The 17,340-nt window shown below is 44.9% G+C and overlaps 1 protein-coding gene across 1 annotated transcript in view; it reads left to right on the top strand.

Annotated features, from left to right (window-relative positions):
* The window catches only part of LOC128746745 (eukaryotic translation initiation factor 3 subunit H), a 32,304-nt gene that overhangs the window by 9,364 nt on the left and 5,600 nt on the right, over window positions 1-17,340 (top strand). Inside the window, exons 3-6 of the mRNA XM_053844026.1 lie at window positions 7,899-8,066; window positions 9,834-9,933; window positions 11,786-11,935; window positions 16,326-16,446. Coding sequence (XP_053700001.1) covers window positions 7,899-8,066; window positions 9,834-9,933; window positions 11,786-11,935; window positions 16,326-16,446 — 539 coding nt within the window. The remainder of the gene's footprint in view (window positions 1-7,898; window positions 8,067-9,833; window positions 9,934-11,785; window positions 11,936-16,325; window positions 16,447-17,340) is intronic.

Raw genomic sequence — 17,340 nt, 5'->3', positions numbered from 1 at the left:
GCCGAACATTAAAAACTCAAATCACAGCAAAACGAGACTGGCTGGATTAAAAAAATGACAATGCCCTAAATTGTATAACTTTTTCAGTCTCTTCATCTCATTTGACAAGCAAAGATGTGTCACGGCTGCCACCCCTGTCCTCAGTACTTTGAGAAAGAGGATTTGGGTTCACCCTGAATGAGCCATTATGAGAGGATAACAGTCACATCGAGCGATAACACGACATCTCATCAGTAGAGCAGAGACCCGAGCTGGGCCAGACAGCAGCAACCTCTCCGCACAAAAGCCGTGGACTTTGACGATGGGCTGCATTATATTTGCGCTTATATGCCACGCGGACATCGGCGCTTCCTGTCCTGCACTTCAGTTTGCTAAATTACCCAAACTCCCTCTCTGTCAGCTCTCAATCATAGCTATTCACAGCAGTCAATGTTAATTTAGAGTTGTTAGCTCTTTAAGTTAGCCTGTATTAGCTAAGTGCCACAAAAACATTTTTTTGTCCCATCACAATTTATGGCAGTGATTATAATAAATCAGGTTCTATTGTAATCTTCATTGTAATAATAACAATAATAATGTGTCGACTTATTTTATTGACCTTTCATCCATTTATTATATTATTTATTTTATTATATTCACCTTTCGTACAAAAATCACATAACAAACTTGATGACAAAGTTTTCAAAAGTCGTGGGGCAAATACCTCAGATTTTAAGTTCTGAAAATGGGGTGGACGTCTGTAATGACAATAATGTTAACATCTCAGGTGATAGATATTGTCTGGCTCTACATATAATTGTGTGCTGCATTTACTTCCTCTCCGATTCACACTTCCGTCTGTCCCACGCAACATTGCCAGCGCACAAACTGCCCAACACAAATGGTACGCTTGGCGATCCTCCTGGCTCTGGAACCATTGATTCATGTCACATTCTCCTCTCGAGCTTCCGGTTTGGACGAGTGGCGTGTGTATGTTTAATATTGATGGGCTTGGCTCAACAATCTCTAACCTTTTCAATCTGCTTTTTTGCCTTTGTCCTTCACCGACAAAAGGTGTTGGTTAGAATAGCCACTAGCAGGCCTTCCTCACTGGTGCCTTCTATTGGCTTTCATTGGTTCAATCGAGTCTGTCAAAGCCTCACTGGTAACACCTCCCTGTGCTGGGAAAATGTCTCTCCCAAGTACACCATTAATATCTAATTATGGATTCATTTATTGTGTTAAATCTCTTCAAGTCGAGTGGCAGTTGTCACCAGATTACAACTCCAATGTATAAGTGGGAGTCGTGAAATTCGCCCCACTTTCCGACGGGGTCAAATTCCTGCTGAAGATCTTCACCAGCTCTCCTCGCCTTGAATCGGCTGGTCGCAATTACAAGTTTGGAAACGCTGCAAAGCCCTGACAGCTCCACCGTCACTGCTTACTTACCCAATGTCACACTGTGTCTTATGCTCATTTTGAGACGGCTTTAAAAATTTAACTCAGCAAGTTCACCCGAGCCCTGGATGGCCACCAAATTTAAAACACCTCAGTCGCTTTGCTGCATTTATTTGTGCTATGAAACATGTTTAAAGGTTAATTCTGCACTGCTTCCTTAAGATTCAGCGTCAAAATCTCCTGTGTATAATAACAAGATCGTCTTGTGCGGTTTTCTCATTGGTTGGGTTTTTGTTGAGGATGTTTTGGTGACGTCAAAGTGAGTTAATTCAAGTAGAGGGAGCATTAAACACCTCTGTCTTGAGTTTACTCGCAAGTATAAGACGCTTTTTTCTTAGAAGTTTGCTGGCCCCTTTTTCTGATAACGCCTGGCCCATCACAAGATTCCACTCCCTCTCCTAAATTGGACATCGATTTCCTCCTCTTTTCCATCCTCTCCTTTTAATGAGGCTAATTAGAAACCATTTGGAAGGTCAATATTGCAGCCATGATCTGCATTGTCATCATAACAGAATTGGGGGATGACTTGTCTCCATCCGAAACTTTCAGCTCATTTCTCTGTCACATGCTCGAGTCCTCTCTCCTTCCCTCTGCTGCCACACTGTGGTTCTGTATCTGATTTTTGAACGCTCACCTGGTGCTATAAATCAAGACTGTAGATCCCCAGAGCGCCATCAACAATGCCATCAGTTCCACTGTTTTATTCATCCACTTATCACGATTCTTCCCATTAAATATCACCATCGTCCGTGAGGAGGAGGGAGGCACCGCCGCATTACTGCAGACCACTGCTAATCCAGGTGGGCTGTGAGGAGCAGGGGGGAGGGTGGTGGAAGGTAAGGAGAGACAGATGTGACAAGAATGAGACAAAATGAAAACCGTCGGGGTGCGGTTTCCTAGGGGAGAGGATCAGAAGCCTGGCGGTGGTTTGATGGCGAGATGACGGCAGGGGAAGTTATAGTGTGAAAGTAAAGGCAACCAAGCAAAAGATTGAGTAGCACGGAGGGGAGAAATTGGGGAAGATGGACAGTGGAAATAAAGTGTGTTGAAATAGATGCCTGGGCCGAGAGTTTCCCGGTGTTGGATGGCGTGAAATTCTTTTGGAAAGATAAACTGCAGTGATGAGTTATTGTGGGAAAAAGCTGTGTCGGTGCTGAGGGTTGTGATTATCCGCGAAGATTTTCAAACATTGGGCCGTTGTCTTCTCAGGACAGCTGGACTCATCGAGGTGGTTCCTGCTGTATCAAAAGTGTTTTCAAGCTAATGAAGCGTCAAGTCTTTAAGGCAGGCACTCCTTACCAATGCACAGTCGTCAACAACATGCTTTGACTTAAACACTTGAGCTTCTTCTGAGCAGTTCTGATGTGGGTTTGTTCTGAAGACGCTTTCTTTGTGAGGCTCCGCTTATTTATTCTGGTCCAGGCATCTTGTCAGCTCGCTACTATCATCCCCAAATGGTGGAACAAGTGACATGTTGTGGAATGGCTTCAGTTTTCCTTTGGTAAGCTTGGAAAGCATCTTCTCGATTTGCTTTTGTTCTCGAGGGCATGCACATGTGCGGCAGTCCTCTCCGCCGGGCTTGCCTAACTAAGATTAATTGCACCTAATTCACTGTGCCAGTTGGAACCTGGACAGTTCCGAGTAGAAACACACAATGAGCCCATTGTGTTCTCGTTGTTGTGCCCACTGACAGCAGCTACGAGCCAACACTTACTTTCTAACAATTCAAATGTGCCTCTCCAAATGTCTGGATGATGCAGAAGACATACCTTCATGCCATTCATTACCGTGAATCACGGATCTTTACTCAGAGCTCTGGAGAGAGACGGCTTTGATGCTGTAGCTGCCTGCTTCTGAGGAAATATTAATTACCTGGTTATTACTTTCCGCTTGACGTTGATTATCCTGTCAGGTTGCACCTTTTCCCGCCGACGGCGTCATTAAAATACAGATCCAGTGTGCTGTTCGGGGTAATGGCTTATCAAATTAAAATGTGTCACAAACGATGTTTCCTTCAGAGTTTAATAGCTGACAACCAAAATATAAAAACACCCTGACACTTCAGTTTTTTCACCAAAATGATTTATTGTGGGTTAAAATATTCTTAATAAAGTCCGAGACTTGAAAGTTGATTTGTGGATCTGATGAATGGTGCAGCTCAACACCTCACCTTTTGTATTCAACATCGAAAGTCCTCGATAAAATCCAGGTGTGAGAAACTGACGTTTGCCTTGAGATTTTTGGGGAAGGTACCCTTGAAACAACATCAGTGTCTGATGCTGCCTTCTGAAAGTTTGGAATAAAAACAGGACAGAAAGTTGAATGTTGCTTCAACTTTTTAGATCTTCGACTGAAAAAGTGATTGCACTTCAAAGAATGCGTGGATTCAAAGTGCTGTAGTTGGTGACTATTCCAAATCTTGGGTCCTGAATTACCAGCCTTTTTGTGCACTGCTTGGTTGTTATTTGGTTTGTACAATCCCAAGGCACGACATGTCCTGGCGGCCCTCTGCTAATAAGTTAGCTCCTGGATCTTAACATGTCCTCCTAAGCCTGACCCTCAGCACCTCCTGACAGCTGAAGGCCTTGCTCATATTTGACTTTAGGTTGACCCTGTGACTGACCATTGATGGGGTGGAAGCAGGTTATTGGCAGCATTAATCGTTTTTAGAAACCGGACATGCCCTCAATCTATAGCATCCTGTTGTGCCCACTATAGAAGAGCACAGGAAACCACAGAAGACACGTTTATATCTACACAGATGAACAGGAGCAGTTTAAAGTTGCCACACAAACATACTGTAGCTAAAAATATCTCGTATTGTTTAAAAGGAAGCCATCTTCAAAGAGCAACACAAATAGATCAGAAGTCTAATGCTTCCTGTAAACTTCATGGATCAACAACCCAAACACAGAACTCCAGCTGAGCAATGAAGCGCTAGTCACGGAGAGGTAATCATGTTCAAATAAACCTTTTGAAGAAAATAAAACCACACGGCCATCGCCCTGTTTGAAGACAGAATAGCTACACGCTATAAAAAGGACCTCGGGAGGCAACACGACACCACTCACATAAACACTGATATCCTTGCCTGTAACTGAAGAGGTTTGTGATTGGCACTTGAGTTCTGAGACTGTTTCAAGCTTTAATTTTGAAGGAAAGAGGCACTTGGAAGACTACATGGCTGCTCTATTGATTCGGACGGCTGACCTTTGGGCTGGATGCGAGTGGCTGAAGAACAGCCCAGTGAACTGATGAACATTATCAGCCGTCCTCGGTGTGAGTGATCAATGACTGAAAAAGAAATCAATATTTTGAAGAACCTAAGAAAACGACCATCTCGGCGGGAAATTATTTACTGGGTTCACTAGGTCATGAAGAACCAGATGAGTTGTGGTTTCTGTGCAAATGGTGTGTTTGGATTCTGTCTTGCTTCGAGAGGCTCAAGTAGAACCACTACTCCCCCACAGAGAACCTAGTTCACATGGCTGCAGCTTTATTCCAGGCGTCTCTTGGACATTAAGTCAAATAAGCAGCTACCATTTTTCTTGGTATAGCTCTCGTTTTCAATCCAAATTTTGTGTAACCTTTTGTGTAACACTGTCATCCTATCAGGGAGGCGATTATGATGAGTTGTGGCACGAGTTCTCACGTTAAAAGATACATGCAGACCCACTCTTGTGTTGTTGTGGCCCACAGCTGCATGCAAGGTCCGATGCAGTTCACCTCAGACGTCACCGACTATTAGAGTGTGAAGCTTGCACTCACACATTCATCCGACATTTTCGCCAGAGGTGCCTCCTTTTCTGCCAGCCCATGAGTTTGTTCGAATGTCCTGGCAGCCTCACAATGAACGATGTCTGGAACACAGCACTTGTTATTGCTAATAGCTGGGTTCTAATAGGGTTTAACCCACAAGAGGGTAGCCAGAAATCAGTTTTTGGGTCTGCTCCGAGTGGCAGAGTTCAAGATAGAGGGGTCTGTAAGAATGACTAAAACATTTGGAAGAATTCACAATCACTAGTCACATTTGAATTGATGTATTTTTGCTTCACAATACTTGTCTTATACAGCCAGGAGTGAGGTGTGATGCCTGACAGTGGCGATATTAACAATTGTATTGACCTTGCTGCATATCCGCGACCTCATCCGTGGCCACAGTGAATAGAGTGTGGTTCCTGGCTTCACTTTGCGCTGAAGTTGGGATGAAAAAGCGAAAGCGAGGGAAGGTTCATTGAGCAGTGACAGTGGCAGCGTTCAAAGAGATGAATGTTTTGGAGAAAAGGCAAAGCTCAAGCATTACTTCATTCAGTTTTGCCTTCAGCTATCGCTCAGCACATTCACAGCCACGTCGGTGTGCGGTCATCTGCCGGCGCCCTTGTAGAATCAGTCCACATTGCTATAAAGAATTTGTTCTCCAGTTGCTCCCAGGGTGTTTTGTCAACGAGCACAGTCGTCACAGCTCTCTCAAGAAGTCATCTCTACTAGCGTCTCCATCCACCAAAATGGTATGCCCTTCTATGAAGGACTTTATGTGGAGCTTGCTCTGGTGATGAAAGATTTTGGGCAGATTTTAAAACCTGTTTTTGTGCCATGTAAGACTAGATGGTTTTCTTTCTTGGGATATTTGAGTCTTTTCCGTTTCTATCAAAGGTATTTTGTGACTGGAGTCCAGGAATGGGGACATCAGAAGCAGAACCTTTGGTAGTTCCTCTGTAATAGACCAAGGCTGCAAAGATGGTCATTTTTATTAGAGCTCACACGTGGGCGTATGGTTAAGTTGCCAGCCACAGCTCGGTCCTGTGATATGAGGAGAAATCAGCCTTGTGGTGTCTTGCGGTGGGGTTTAGCTGTTGTCTATAGTCCTACTCTGAGATGGATCACTTTGTGCTCAATTTCCCTGATAATGGCAGTGTTGGGCAGCGTCGCACGCCGCTAGCATTTAAAGGGTAAGTACCTACTCTGATTGGCACAGAGGTGATTTCAGTGGCAGGTTGTCTTCGTTCCCTGTTGAGATCTTTGGAGCTCGCTGCAGGCGTGCTCTGGGCCAGAGCCGCTCTTCAACAAACTGCCCGACTGTCCTCTCCTTGTCTTTTCTCAATAGTCAAAGGGTTTTATTTCATCTGGGAGGGAAGTTCTTATGCACTAAGAGTTGCATTTGATCATTATGGACTTCTGTGCCAATCCAATAAAGTTCATTGTTGTACTGGAGTTTAATAGGACCATTTCAGTGGTGTACTTTCCATTTTCCTGATGTGAATTCTAATGTCCAAATTATATATTTTTAAGAGGAGCAGAAACATTGCACGGCAGATATAGAGGTATAATGACATTGAAACTTGACGGATAGTCATGAACTACAAGCACTTTTTGGAATAATTATCAACTAGTTGACGATTGTCTCTGTTTGCACGAGTAGTTGGGCCATCAGCTCAAAGATGATCCGCAGCTGCTCTATTTGAATAGAAGCCACTTGAGTGTCTTGTCTGGATGTCATCCTGGTGAGGTGTTTGTGACGTGATACTTTAACTTAGCATGGCGGCCCTACTTTGGTTAGCCAACCTTGGTGAATTCAATTGCAGATTCGGTGGGAAAATTGAGAGCTATCCTGCGCAGTGTTCATTTTGTTGCCGTTGGTTCTTGGCTTCTTATCACAATAGTTAACCTGCCAGCTTTTGTAGCTTTAATGTATTGGTCACACTTTAAAAATTCATTTCAAGCTCCTTTTAATAGATACTTTTTTTCTAATTGAGATCAAATCTGAGAGACCCGACGTTTCCTGACCCTGCCGTCGATGGCAAAAGCCGCCTCCAGTGTCATTATTGCCAGAACACAGACGCTACTGTGAAAAGATTGCGAGTCCGACTTAATTTTCTCTGCGTTGTTTCGTGTCCTCTTCTAAATGAATTCCTTCATCTGTCCTTGATCTTTCTATCTTGCTCGGCTGCATTTTCTTGCCCATCTCTGCGGTTTGTTCTTGTTAACAGCCACAGCAGGAGAAGGATGTGCAATAGAGATCAGGTTCCTGGGGGTCACAGCTGCCCAATAATGCCCTGATTTATCAACCTCCTCAAGCAAGCCTTCATGGAGATGCTGTTTTTCCTGTGCTTGCCTCCGCTGTTACTTACATCTGAAGTGGCAAGGTTGTTTGTATTTCTGGCTGTGCATCCTTGGAAGGTGTCTGGTGTAATGAAATGGCCCTCGCTGTGATGCATCTCGCCGCTGAAGTGCGTCTGTTTTTTATGTCCAGCTGTTTCTCTTCTGCAGGATGTATTAACTGGCAAGGAGAGTGGAAGTGTGACTGATGGTTTCTTTTTGAATATTCTTGCACACCCGAATATCCCAGCTCTGTTTTTGGCGTTTATTTACTCGTCTAATGGAAGGACAGTGTTGACTCTAAATCCCCGCCAGCCTGAATCTCCTATTCCTCGTCTCATCTGCCTCTCTTTCTCTGCCTGCAGTCCAGTACCAGATGGAGATGATGCGTTCACTGCGCCATGTCAACATTGACCACCTGCACGTTGGATGGTACCAGTCCACTTACTACGGTTCCTTCGTCAGCCGGGCCCTCCTTGACTCCCAGTTCAGCTACCAGCACGCCATCGAAGAGTCTGTGGTACTAATCTATGGTAAGAAGAATCCTGCACATGATGTTCTTTGTCACTGAGTACCATTCAGCGTATATGACAGAAAGTGCTGTAAAAGATATGAGTAAGGCTCATTCAAGATGACATTCAGATCATAAAGTAGTGAGTGGGTGTTTTCAGTGTTTAAAACTAGTGTGACATGACACATGAAAGATGTCTTCAGAGGACCTGTATATCTTCAACACCTCCACATTAGTGGAAAACACAATGCACCTGAGGCAAACCTGATCACCTGTGGGGTGAAGTGCCTTTCTGTCATCACCGTGTTCATGCCTCTGTCAGTCGTCTCAGGGGCATGGCTGGCTTATTTTACGTGCCTGGCACCCTTTTTTAGACCTGTCTTTCATGTGATTTCCATGTTGATTCAATCATATATATTTTGTGACTTCTGAGTCTTCCGTTGTGCTGGTCAGGTTCAGGTGTGAGAACTTTGACTGAGCAACAAGTAATGGGGTTTGTTTGTTATCCACAGCGGAAGTAGCAATAGCAAGTAATACAGAGAGTGTTTTTTTTTTCTTGTTGATGACTTGCTATAAAGGGTTGCCTCATTTCAGTGAGTGTCATTTTCGAGATATTCTCTTGACACCTTTTTATCCAACACGCTCGTTTGTTTGCCTGCAAGTGATGAAAACTCTGTTCATTCCAATCCCACTGTCTTCTTGAATCACTCATCCAGAGGTCAAGATTTCAAATCGGCGTCCTCCCTGCACCACAATAAAGAGTTTTATAAGTCTGCCTTGCTTGAGTCAGCGTTCCTGGATATTGATTCATTTCATTTATCACCTATTGACATTCACATACTTTTGATATTAAGTGGAACATTCTGTCTCTGCAGCAGTTTACCCCGGCATTCATCAGTCATCGGGAGAATGTCTATTATTCAATTCTAAAATTTTGGTTCCTAATGCTGTGCTCGTTCCACTTCAGTCCCTAAAGAGCTAACTCAAGCATTATGACAAACACCCACCCACTCAAATGTCTTGCTCACAAAGCCTTCCTGCAGTTCCTCTGTAATGTTCTGATGCCACATCTAAACATTCTCTGACATCTGCTGCTTTTCATTCCATTCCCTTTTTTTGATCGATGGCACCTCAAATAGACTCATTAAGAATGATGACGAGTCCCAGGAATCTCCTCAAAGTTCCAGCACTGCAAAGTCTAAAGGAGCTCCCAAGTCTCCGGCCTGTCTCTCCCAAATCACTCCAGGCTTGTCATGTTCTCAGATCTTACAAATCCATCATAGACGTAAGATTAATTTCCACGCGTCTGACACATGAACCCTCTGATCCTCTCCTGCCAGCTGCCCAGTCAGCCGGGCACGTGGCTCCGCTTCCCTGTGTAAACCAGAGCGGCTGTTGTGAATGTCAATCAATAATGCAGCTCTTTAATGGATCAGAGCGCCTCTGAGGAATTGGACTGATCCCTGTTTGAGAGGAAATGGATTGTTTTTGCGCTTTGTTATTACCTCACCGTTCACTTTATGATAGCGAAGGAATCAATCTGTTGGCCCTGAGGCGGGTTAATAATGTCCACCTTAATATGCCGGAGAAATGCTGAGCAATGGTTGACTACTGTTGACATGGAAGGAGTTGGTCTAATGGTTGAATACCCAAACCTTGCATATTGGAATGGTCCTGCTCCAGAGACAGCTACTGGAGCCAATTGAATTTCTTGTCTCTTTAAATGCTGATCAATCTCTGGATCAATCCCCTCACTTTTCAATCACTAAGTGACTGTGTATTGTTCTAGATCCCATCAAGACCGCGCAGGGCTCCCTCTCCCTGAAGGCCTACAGGCTGACACCCAAACTCATGGAGATCTGCAAAGAGAAGGACTTCACTCCTGAAGGGTAAGCACAGCTTTTAAAAAGACGTGATTTGGAACGACCTTCGGGATCAACCACCACCTATAAATTGTGCTCTTGTTATTCACAATGAGCAGAAAAGGGAGCCCATTCAGATGCAGATAAAATTCTGCACCATTTCCCCCTCTTCCCGGTGGATGTAAATACGGGCTGCTGCGTCCACGGGGGAGTCATTCAGTAGCAGTTGGAGATGGAAGCTGATGATGATTTATCAGCTCGCTCGCGCCGTCAAACGAATGTACCATGTTTATGCTTTCCCTGACCCCGAGGCTCCACATAATTGCTTTTAAATTGCAGCTAAAAATGAATGTAATGAGCGGGCCATTCCAGGGCAGTCCGAGCTAGTCCAAGCACACGAACCTGCTCAGACGCAGCACGCGTGCTCTGACAAGCCCATGAGGAACCGCTCGTTGAGAGGTCCCAGCGGTATTAAATCGGTTTCCTCTTAAAAAGCTCACATACACATTGTAAGTCTATTTGCTGAGGGGGATGCAGGGAAGCTAACCGCATCATTTCATTTCTTTTTCCTCTGTGTTTCTCCACCTGTGTTTCTCTGCTGCCAGCCTCCCCGTTATTGACCCTGCGTGTTGGCCCTGAGTCAGGATCTCTCTCATTTCTGCAGCTTTTCATTAGTTGCTATGATTTATTACGACTTCAGTCTGTTGCCATCAGTGTTTCCAATAAGCCAGTGATTGAATGAGGGCAGGAAAGGACAATACCGCCGGACTACCACCGTCTTGTCCCTGCCCCCTTACTCTCAGCGAGGCTAGAAAATCTGAATATTGCCTTCCGCCCGAAGCAAAACCGTCTTTTTTTTTCTTGGTGAATTTACACAAATGAGCTGCAAAAGGGTGTTTCAAGTCGTGTTTTTGATGTTGCTTAAATGTGTGCATGTCGAGTGCAGCTTGTTAAAATGGAAAAGATTTTCAGACGGGGCCCTTTCCTTTGAACTGCCCTCTCTAAAGTCAGTGGTCCATACCCCCACCAACTCCTCCTCGTAATCTGAATGAGTATATTAGTCAGATTTTGGATATAACCTTTGGCTCTGTCCAGCAGAGCCTGGTTTGGAAGCAGCACTTCTCTCCGTTCTTCACTCTGCTAACACGCCCTCTGTTGCTCAGTGGACGCAGGGAAAGGTCAAAAAGTGCAAGGTGTATTCAAAGAGTGTTGCTGATAGATAGATAGCTGTGCCAATAGCCATCACCAGACTTCCCTGTGGACTGAACCTGGCTCCTGTCCTGGATGAATCCCTCTTCCTACTACCTTTGCTGAATCCAAGCCACTCGTTTTTTTCTAACTGGATCAGTGGTAACTTCTTAATGACAGAGATGACATGTGAAGCTGTAGATGCATCACAAGTGTAGTGTTGTTGCTGCAATGATTTTAGTGTGATAGGTAAAATTGTAATGATCCATCTCGAACCATGTCATGGGGAACAACCTCTTTTCATACAACTGAAACTGCATCTACTTTAAGGGGTTTCATAATTCATTGTTCAAAATTGACTCTTGGGCAACACACATTGTTGCCTTGCATGATGGGCTTGTCCATGCATGACATTTCCATTTTCTTTTACCAGTGAAGAGCTTCCCGCTGTGAGTAAGAGACCATCCTAACAATCTGTCTTTGTCCTTGAGAAACTAAGAATCTAACGTTGAACTGCTTTGGATATCCAAAATAAGGAAGGGCAGGAGTGTTTTCTGTAAAACCACTGACTTAAATACCCAATGATGGCAGAGGCTTTCCTCCCAAAAGGGCAGCTTCTTTGATTTGCTGTGTATTGTCACCGTGGAGGTACCGCTGACCTTTCTTCTCTCCGTGTCTCGTCTTGTTCCAGCTTGAAGAAGGCCAACATTGGCTTCGAGCATATGTTCGAGGAGGTGCCCATCATCATCAAAAACTCCCACTTGATCAGCGTCCTGATGTGGGAGCTGGAGGACAAGTCCACAGTGTCTGACAAGCACGAGCTGCTCAACCTTTCCAGCAGGTCAGTCAAGAGCTCGGGACAAAATGTCCCAAACATAAACGTAGAAAATGTTATTCATGCTTTCTCCTGTGACTTTTCCTGTCCGTGTGCTCCTTGCTCCTTTCGCGCACACACACTACTGGATTCCAAAATCAGTTATCACCCTCCCCTCTCACCAGAATAATGTCAATAAACTCATGACCTTCGTGCTTCTGCCTCTCCTGGTGAGGGTTAGGAGACGGCCTGTTGAGCCACCTCACTTTTCTTTGGCTGATAAGCAGTGAGTCCTCATCATTAATGAGCAACCTGTTGCTGTAGAGTACGATGTCCTTTTACTCCTGATCCCCGCTTATGCGTATCAGATCTATTAATTCTGCCCCCCTCCACCTCATCATTAAGGAAAGCTCCAGTTCTGAATACATGACTCCATCTAATTCTTCAAATCACCTCCACTTTCAACATACTCCCTTGTTGACCTTTCAAGGACGAGTGCGCGCCGCCAACATGGCATCATCTCCACCAGAACATTTATCTGCTCTCCCATCGCTAATGAGCACAACATGAGCAAATATCAGCTCTCCACTTCCTGTCGACCCCTTTGCTCCTCAACCATCACATGCAGATCTCTTTTCCCCGGCGAATTCATCAGCAATCACTTTCAGAGATAAAGTGTTACAAGTGGAGCAACAGCTGTGAAGCCGCTAATCAAAACGCTCCCCAGGGGCAGGTGGGAGAAATTAGCTCCATAAGAACTCAAACGGCAGATTTACACATTGTTGGCTCTGTGCTTACGTGGTAGTTATCCTCCCACTCTGTTTCCTATAACTCCAGTAAGTCACAGATTAAACGAAGTGTGGATCAGATCACTGTGCCTCATCTAGAGGTGAGAGCACTTCTCCTGCGTGCCCATGCCTGTCCTCCCTCTTGTGAGTGCCTGGAAGGCCTCACTCAGTCACAACTGTCCCAACTGAAATACAAAAAAAAGTGAAGTGAAATGACTCGCGTTCATGAGGTTTGGATCCTTGGCTGGAGTGCAGATGGGATGTCGGCAACTTGAAATTGCTTCTCCTCATGCACAACTCCGTCCCAGTATTGAGTTGCAGTCTTTTTACATCTTCCGCTGACAACCCTCCCCCCAAGCTTCCCCCACTATTTCCACTCCTTCAAAAACAAACTATAATGGCTTTTATTTAATGTTTTTCCCGCTGTCTCATTTTCCAATCTGCAGTCGCATTTGTCAATGTCAGCCGCGTCCCGCGCCAAGAGAATGCAGTTTCACTCCAGCAAACTGGGTTATTCTTACCGCAGATGATGATGTTGATGGCGGTGATGGATTGCATGGATGCACACTCATTTGTTGCCCGCTCACTGGCAATGTTCTAAAGTAGTCTGTACTCTCAATTCATTGCGGCGAGCCACTCATAATGGTCCCACTTTGCCCTTCAATCTGTGCTAAAATTCCTTACATTACATGTTTTTCTTAAACTCAGGGCAGAATGCAACTTTGAGTTTCATCCCCAGGATTCAGTCGAGTTCGCTATCACTGCCCGAGAAACCAAAATGAACTGGAGTGGTGTGCCCCTCCCAAACACAAGTCCGGAAGCATGACTGTCCTGGAAATGCTTCGGTTGGTTTTAATATGGAAATGACTCAATCTTGAAGCAGCTCATGAGCATGTGCTTCACCAGATATTTCCATTTCCTCTCTGTAATTGTCCTTAAAAAGGCTCTCAGTGCCTCGGCAGGGTCAGACCGGTGCCCAGTCACATTTTTCTGGGAGATGTCAGTCAGACACATTAACCACCTGCCGACGAAGTTTCGTTTGCGTCACCTTGCTTAAAAACAAACGGGGACTGAAGCAACCCCCACACGCTGAAATAAGACGATCGGTTCTGAGACACACATCAAAGACACAGATTGATCCACACATTCCAGCAGGCGAGTGTGTGCCGAGAGTTGGGGTTAAAAAGAAAGTGGAGCGTATGCCGTCCAGTCTCCACGCCAGTGCTCCCACCTCCCACGTCTGTGGTTGACAGTTTGTGGCGGGAGCCAATGCAGCACCGACATACATCTTCATTTTAACATTTTCCCACGTTTCGAGTTGGCATAAGAAGCCTGTGTCGTCATGACTGCTGCTACTGTTCCAGGCAATCTGTCATTTCAAAGAGTTGCTGCAGGGCTCAGATGCTGTTTAGTGACTAAGTTACTGAAGCACATCTATAAAGTGGCGCTGAGAAATTCAATATTTAACGGAGTCATTATCAGCAACACTCAAGTGTTCTCCAACCCCAAATGGGATGCCATATTTTAAAGAAAATTATAATAATGCCTGTTAGAAAATGCTCAGAATAGTGTCAGATACCATTTTAGAATTGGAGGTCAAATTCTGGTTACCCTATTCAACAAGCGACAGATATGATCCCTGTAAAGACAGGCACTTCCTATCTTGCTCTTGTGATTAGAAGTGGACCTTCTACTTGCTCCCTTCTCAACAGGAGATCACAACTGACTGAGAAGGTCTCTAAATTGAGAGCTTTGTTCTTTGGCTTGTATGTAAATGGCCGGTGTGCTGTCACCTGTGTCTCGTTTAGAACATTGCGGAGCTTTTCTTCAATCATTTATGTATGAACCGAACTGACTGTGTGGAGTAGAGCCTTCACTTGGTGTAGCAAAGTTGCTCCTACAATGGTTCCCGCTATACAGTTGAGGTGGCCACCATGTTGGTCACTGCTCCCCCACTTTGATTCCGATCATCCCGAACAAGAAACCTGCACCTTTGTCAATAGCTGAATGAAGCGAAGCTCCAAACATTTCGGGACACTTTGTCGATGTCACATGCCACAGTTGAACACAACCCCATTCTACATCGCACACAACACTCCACCCTTGGCAGATCACACCTTGGTCAATGAGCCATGGACTGTGACGTTGTTACCTCTGAGGTTGAAGAACATGACTGAACACTTCCTATCAGGTCACAAAACTTGGCCCAACCACCATCCAAACACAGCCGTCTGAGTTTATGGCTATCGTTAGAACTTTAAGGATGATCTGTGGCTTTGTTCAGACACTTCTTTTATGAATCCCCCTCTGTGTGGTTGCCAGTCTCACTTGATGCCAGAGCTGATTGTAGGAGCTGTACATCTCGAGTTTCTCTTTGAAGGCGAAAGGAATTTGGCTTTCATGTGTTATTTCATTTACTGCTAGATTCAAAACACTCTTTGGAAGATTAAAAAATAAATGTGTTTAGTGTGACGTCTGGTGCTGCCCAACTCTCCGTTGCCCTCGCAGCAGTTAATTTATAAAAAGCTACAAAACGAACAGTCTAATCTTGAAACTCCTCGTCAAAAGCGTTGTGCGATTAGAACAGAAGCCAAAACATTCACAGCGCTGCCAAACAGACGCGTCTCTGTTGTCTCTGTTATGCACTGTGCAGCACGCAAACGCTGCAATTCCATCTGGAGGAGAAACAAAAGGTGACAACGAGATCTGGGCCACTGTCGACGTCTTAAGGTTGAACTTTTGTGAGACATTCTGTTCCGTCTGCCACCCATGGGAGCAGCGGGAAGTAGCGACAGAGTTGTTTTGAGTCGCATCAGCTCAGTAGTTTTGGAACGACGCCCGTGACAAGAAATTCAGAAATCCTGAGGGAGTTGTGTCAAATGCTTTTCATGTCAAACAGAGAAAAGAATGACGCTCACAGGAGATGACGTGAAGCGACAGGTCAGAACGACTGGTAGGATTCTGGAGTTAACAATCCCCTCTGTTGTTGGCCATCATCACGGCTCATTGCAGGGAAGATGTGGGGTGTTGGTCCTGATGTCAGAGCAGCAGCAAGAGAGAAGCTTTATAGGAGATAGTGGTCACTTCCACGATGCATGGTGTGGACTCAGAAGAGTCAGAGATGAAGGTTGAACCAAGAATGGTGGCGATGGAAGAGACATCCTTGAAGCCAGTGAGCTTCTTGTCTGTAGTGAATGAGAACGCCGTGAGGTTCAGTGTGATGATAGAGACAGGTGGCGGACCAAAGAAGACTGGCAAATGTGTTATGCTGACGTAGCAGCTTGTTATTGTTCAGCAGTCTGGCCACACATAAAGATAACGGAGCAGTTTTGTTCTCCTCAGAGATCAGAAAAGCCTTTCTCATTCTGCGTTTATTGGATTTGCGATCCCGGGTGGTCGCTGATGCAGTCGCAAATGTTTATCTAACCGGCAAACGTTGCTGTAAATTGTTTTTGCTGCATTAAAGTGGATAACGCCGTGCTGGATAATGATCAGGACTTAATGCCAGGGGTCACTGCGACACAACCACAGGGACTTTTTAAATTTCTGTTTTTAGCTCACTTTAATAAGGACGCCTGGATTCAATTCGACAAGTCAGTTGCTGAATTCTGAATGTCATCTGTCTCCAGTAACCACTTGGAGAAGAGTCTGCAGCTGCTGATGGACAGGGTGGACGACATGAGCCAAGACATCGTGAAGTACAACACCTACAGCCGCAATCTGAGCAAGCAGCAGCAGCAGAAGCACCAGGTAACCCTCACACACACACACACACGTGAGGGATTAAGGTGTTCATATACATGTTTAGTGAGTCACACAGTGGGGAGCTGCCGCTCACCAGGGTCTCTGAGACGAGCAGATAGTCACAGCCAAAGTCTCAGCGGGAGAACAGCAGGTAGTGCTCCCTAAATCCATAATCACAGCATGCAGACAGTGGGACCACAAGTATCACACACACACTCCTAACACTGACGCCGCCTTCAAACGCCTGCAAACATCCACCCACTTGTCCCAGGAACTACATCACACGGCCCAGTAATACATCCATGCGTAGCTGTTGCCTTTCCCTTCTTCTCAACTTTGGTTGGCTTCTTTGTGTCCTATGTTTATTTTTAATAAACGTGAAATAATTCCCAGTAATTTACACTTATATTTCCATTTCCATATTCAATACATTTGTCTTCTCATTCACTAATAATACAATATGCATAATACAATATGCAGTTGCCTTTAATTTGACTTTTTAAAACTATACATACTTCTATAGTTTTTTCCCTACAAATATTTCTGCCCTCACTATTATGATCTAAAAATATATTCCTCCAGCTTTTTTGATTCATTTTAATTTTTTTGCACTTTGCTCCGATTATGCATTTTTCGCCTCTCAACAGCTCATATAATGTTAGGACAGTGTGGCTCTCTCTGCCAGAGGAGAACCTCGTGACAAAAATGAATACAGTTGTGCTGCAGCAGTGAGTGTTGGGAGAGCGAGGGCTGCGCTCCTCCTGATGCCAGTGTGGAGCCGTACAGGTGGAGACTGTAAAGATTTGGATGTCTGCTTTAGCGGTCGACCTTTTCTGCCTGAGAGCAAGAACCATTGATTACTCCCAGAATATGTACATGAATATTTAAAGTATTAGCTCC

Source organism: Synchiropus splendidus, chromosome 15, assembly GCF_027744825.2.
Source record: "Synchiropus splendidus isolate RoL2022-P1 chromosome 15, RoL_Sspl_1.0, whole genome shotgun sequence".
NCBI classification, from domain to species: domain Eukaryota; kingdom Metazoa; phylum Chordata; class Actinopteri; order Syngnathiformes; family Callionymidae; genus Synchiropus; species Synchiropus splendidus.
This window is presented reverse-complemented; position numbering and strand designations above follow the sequence as displayed.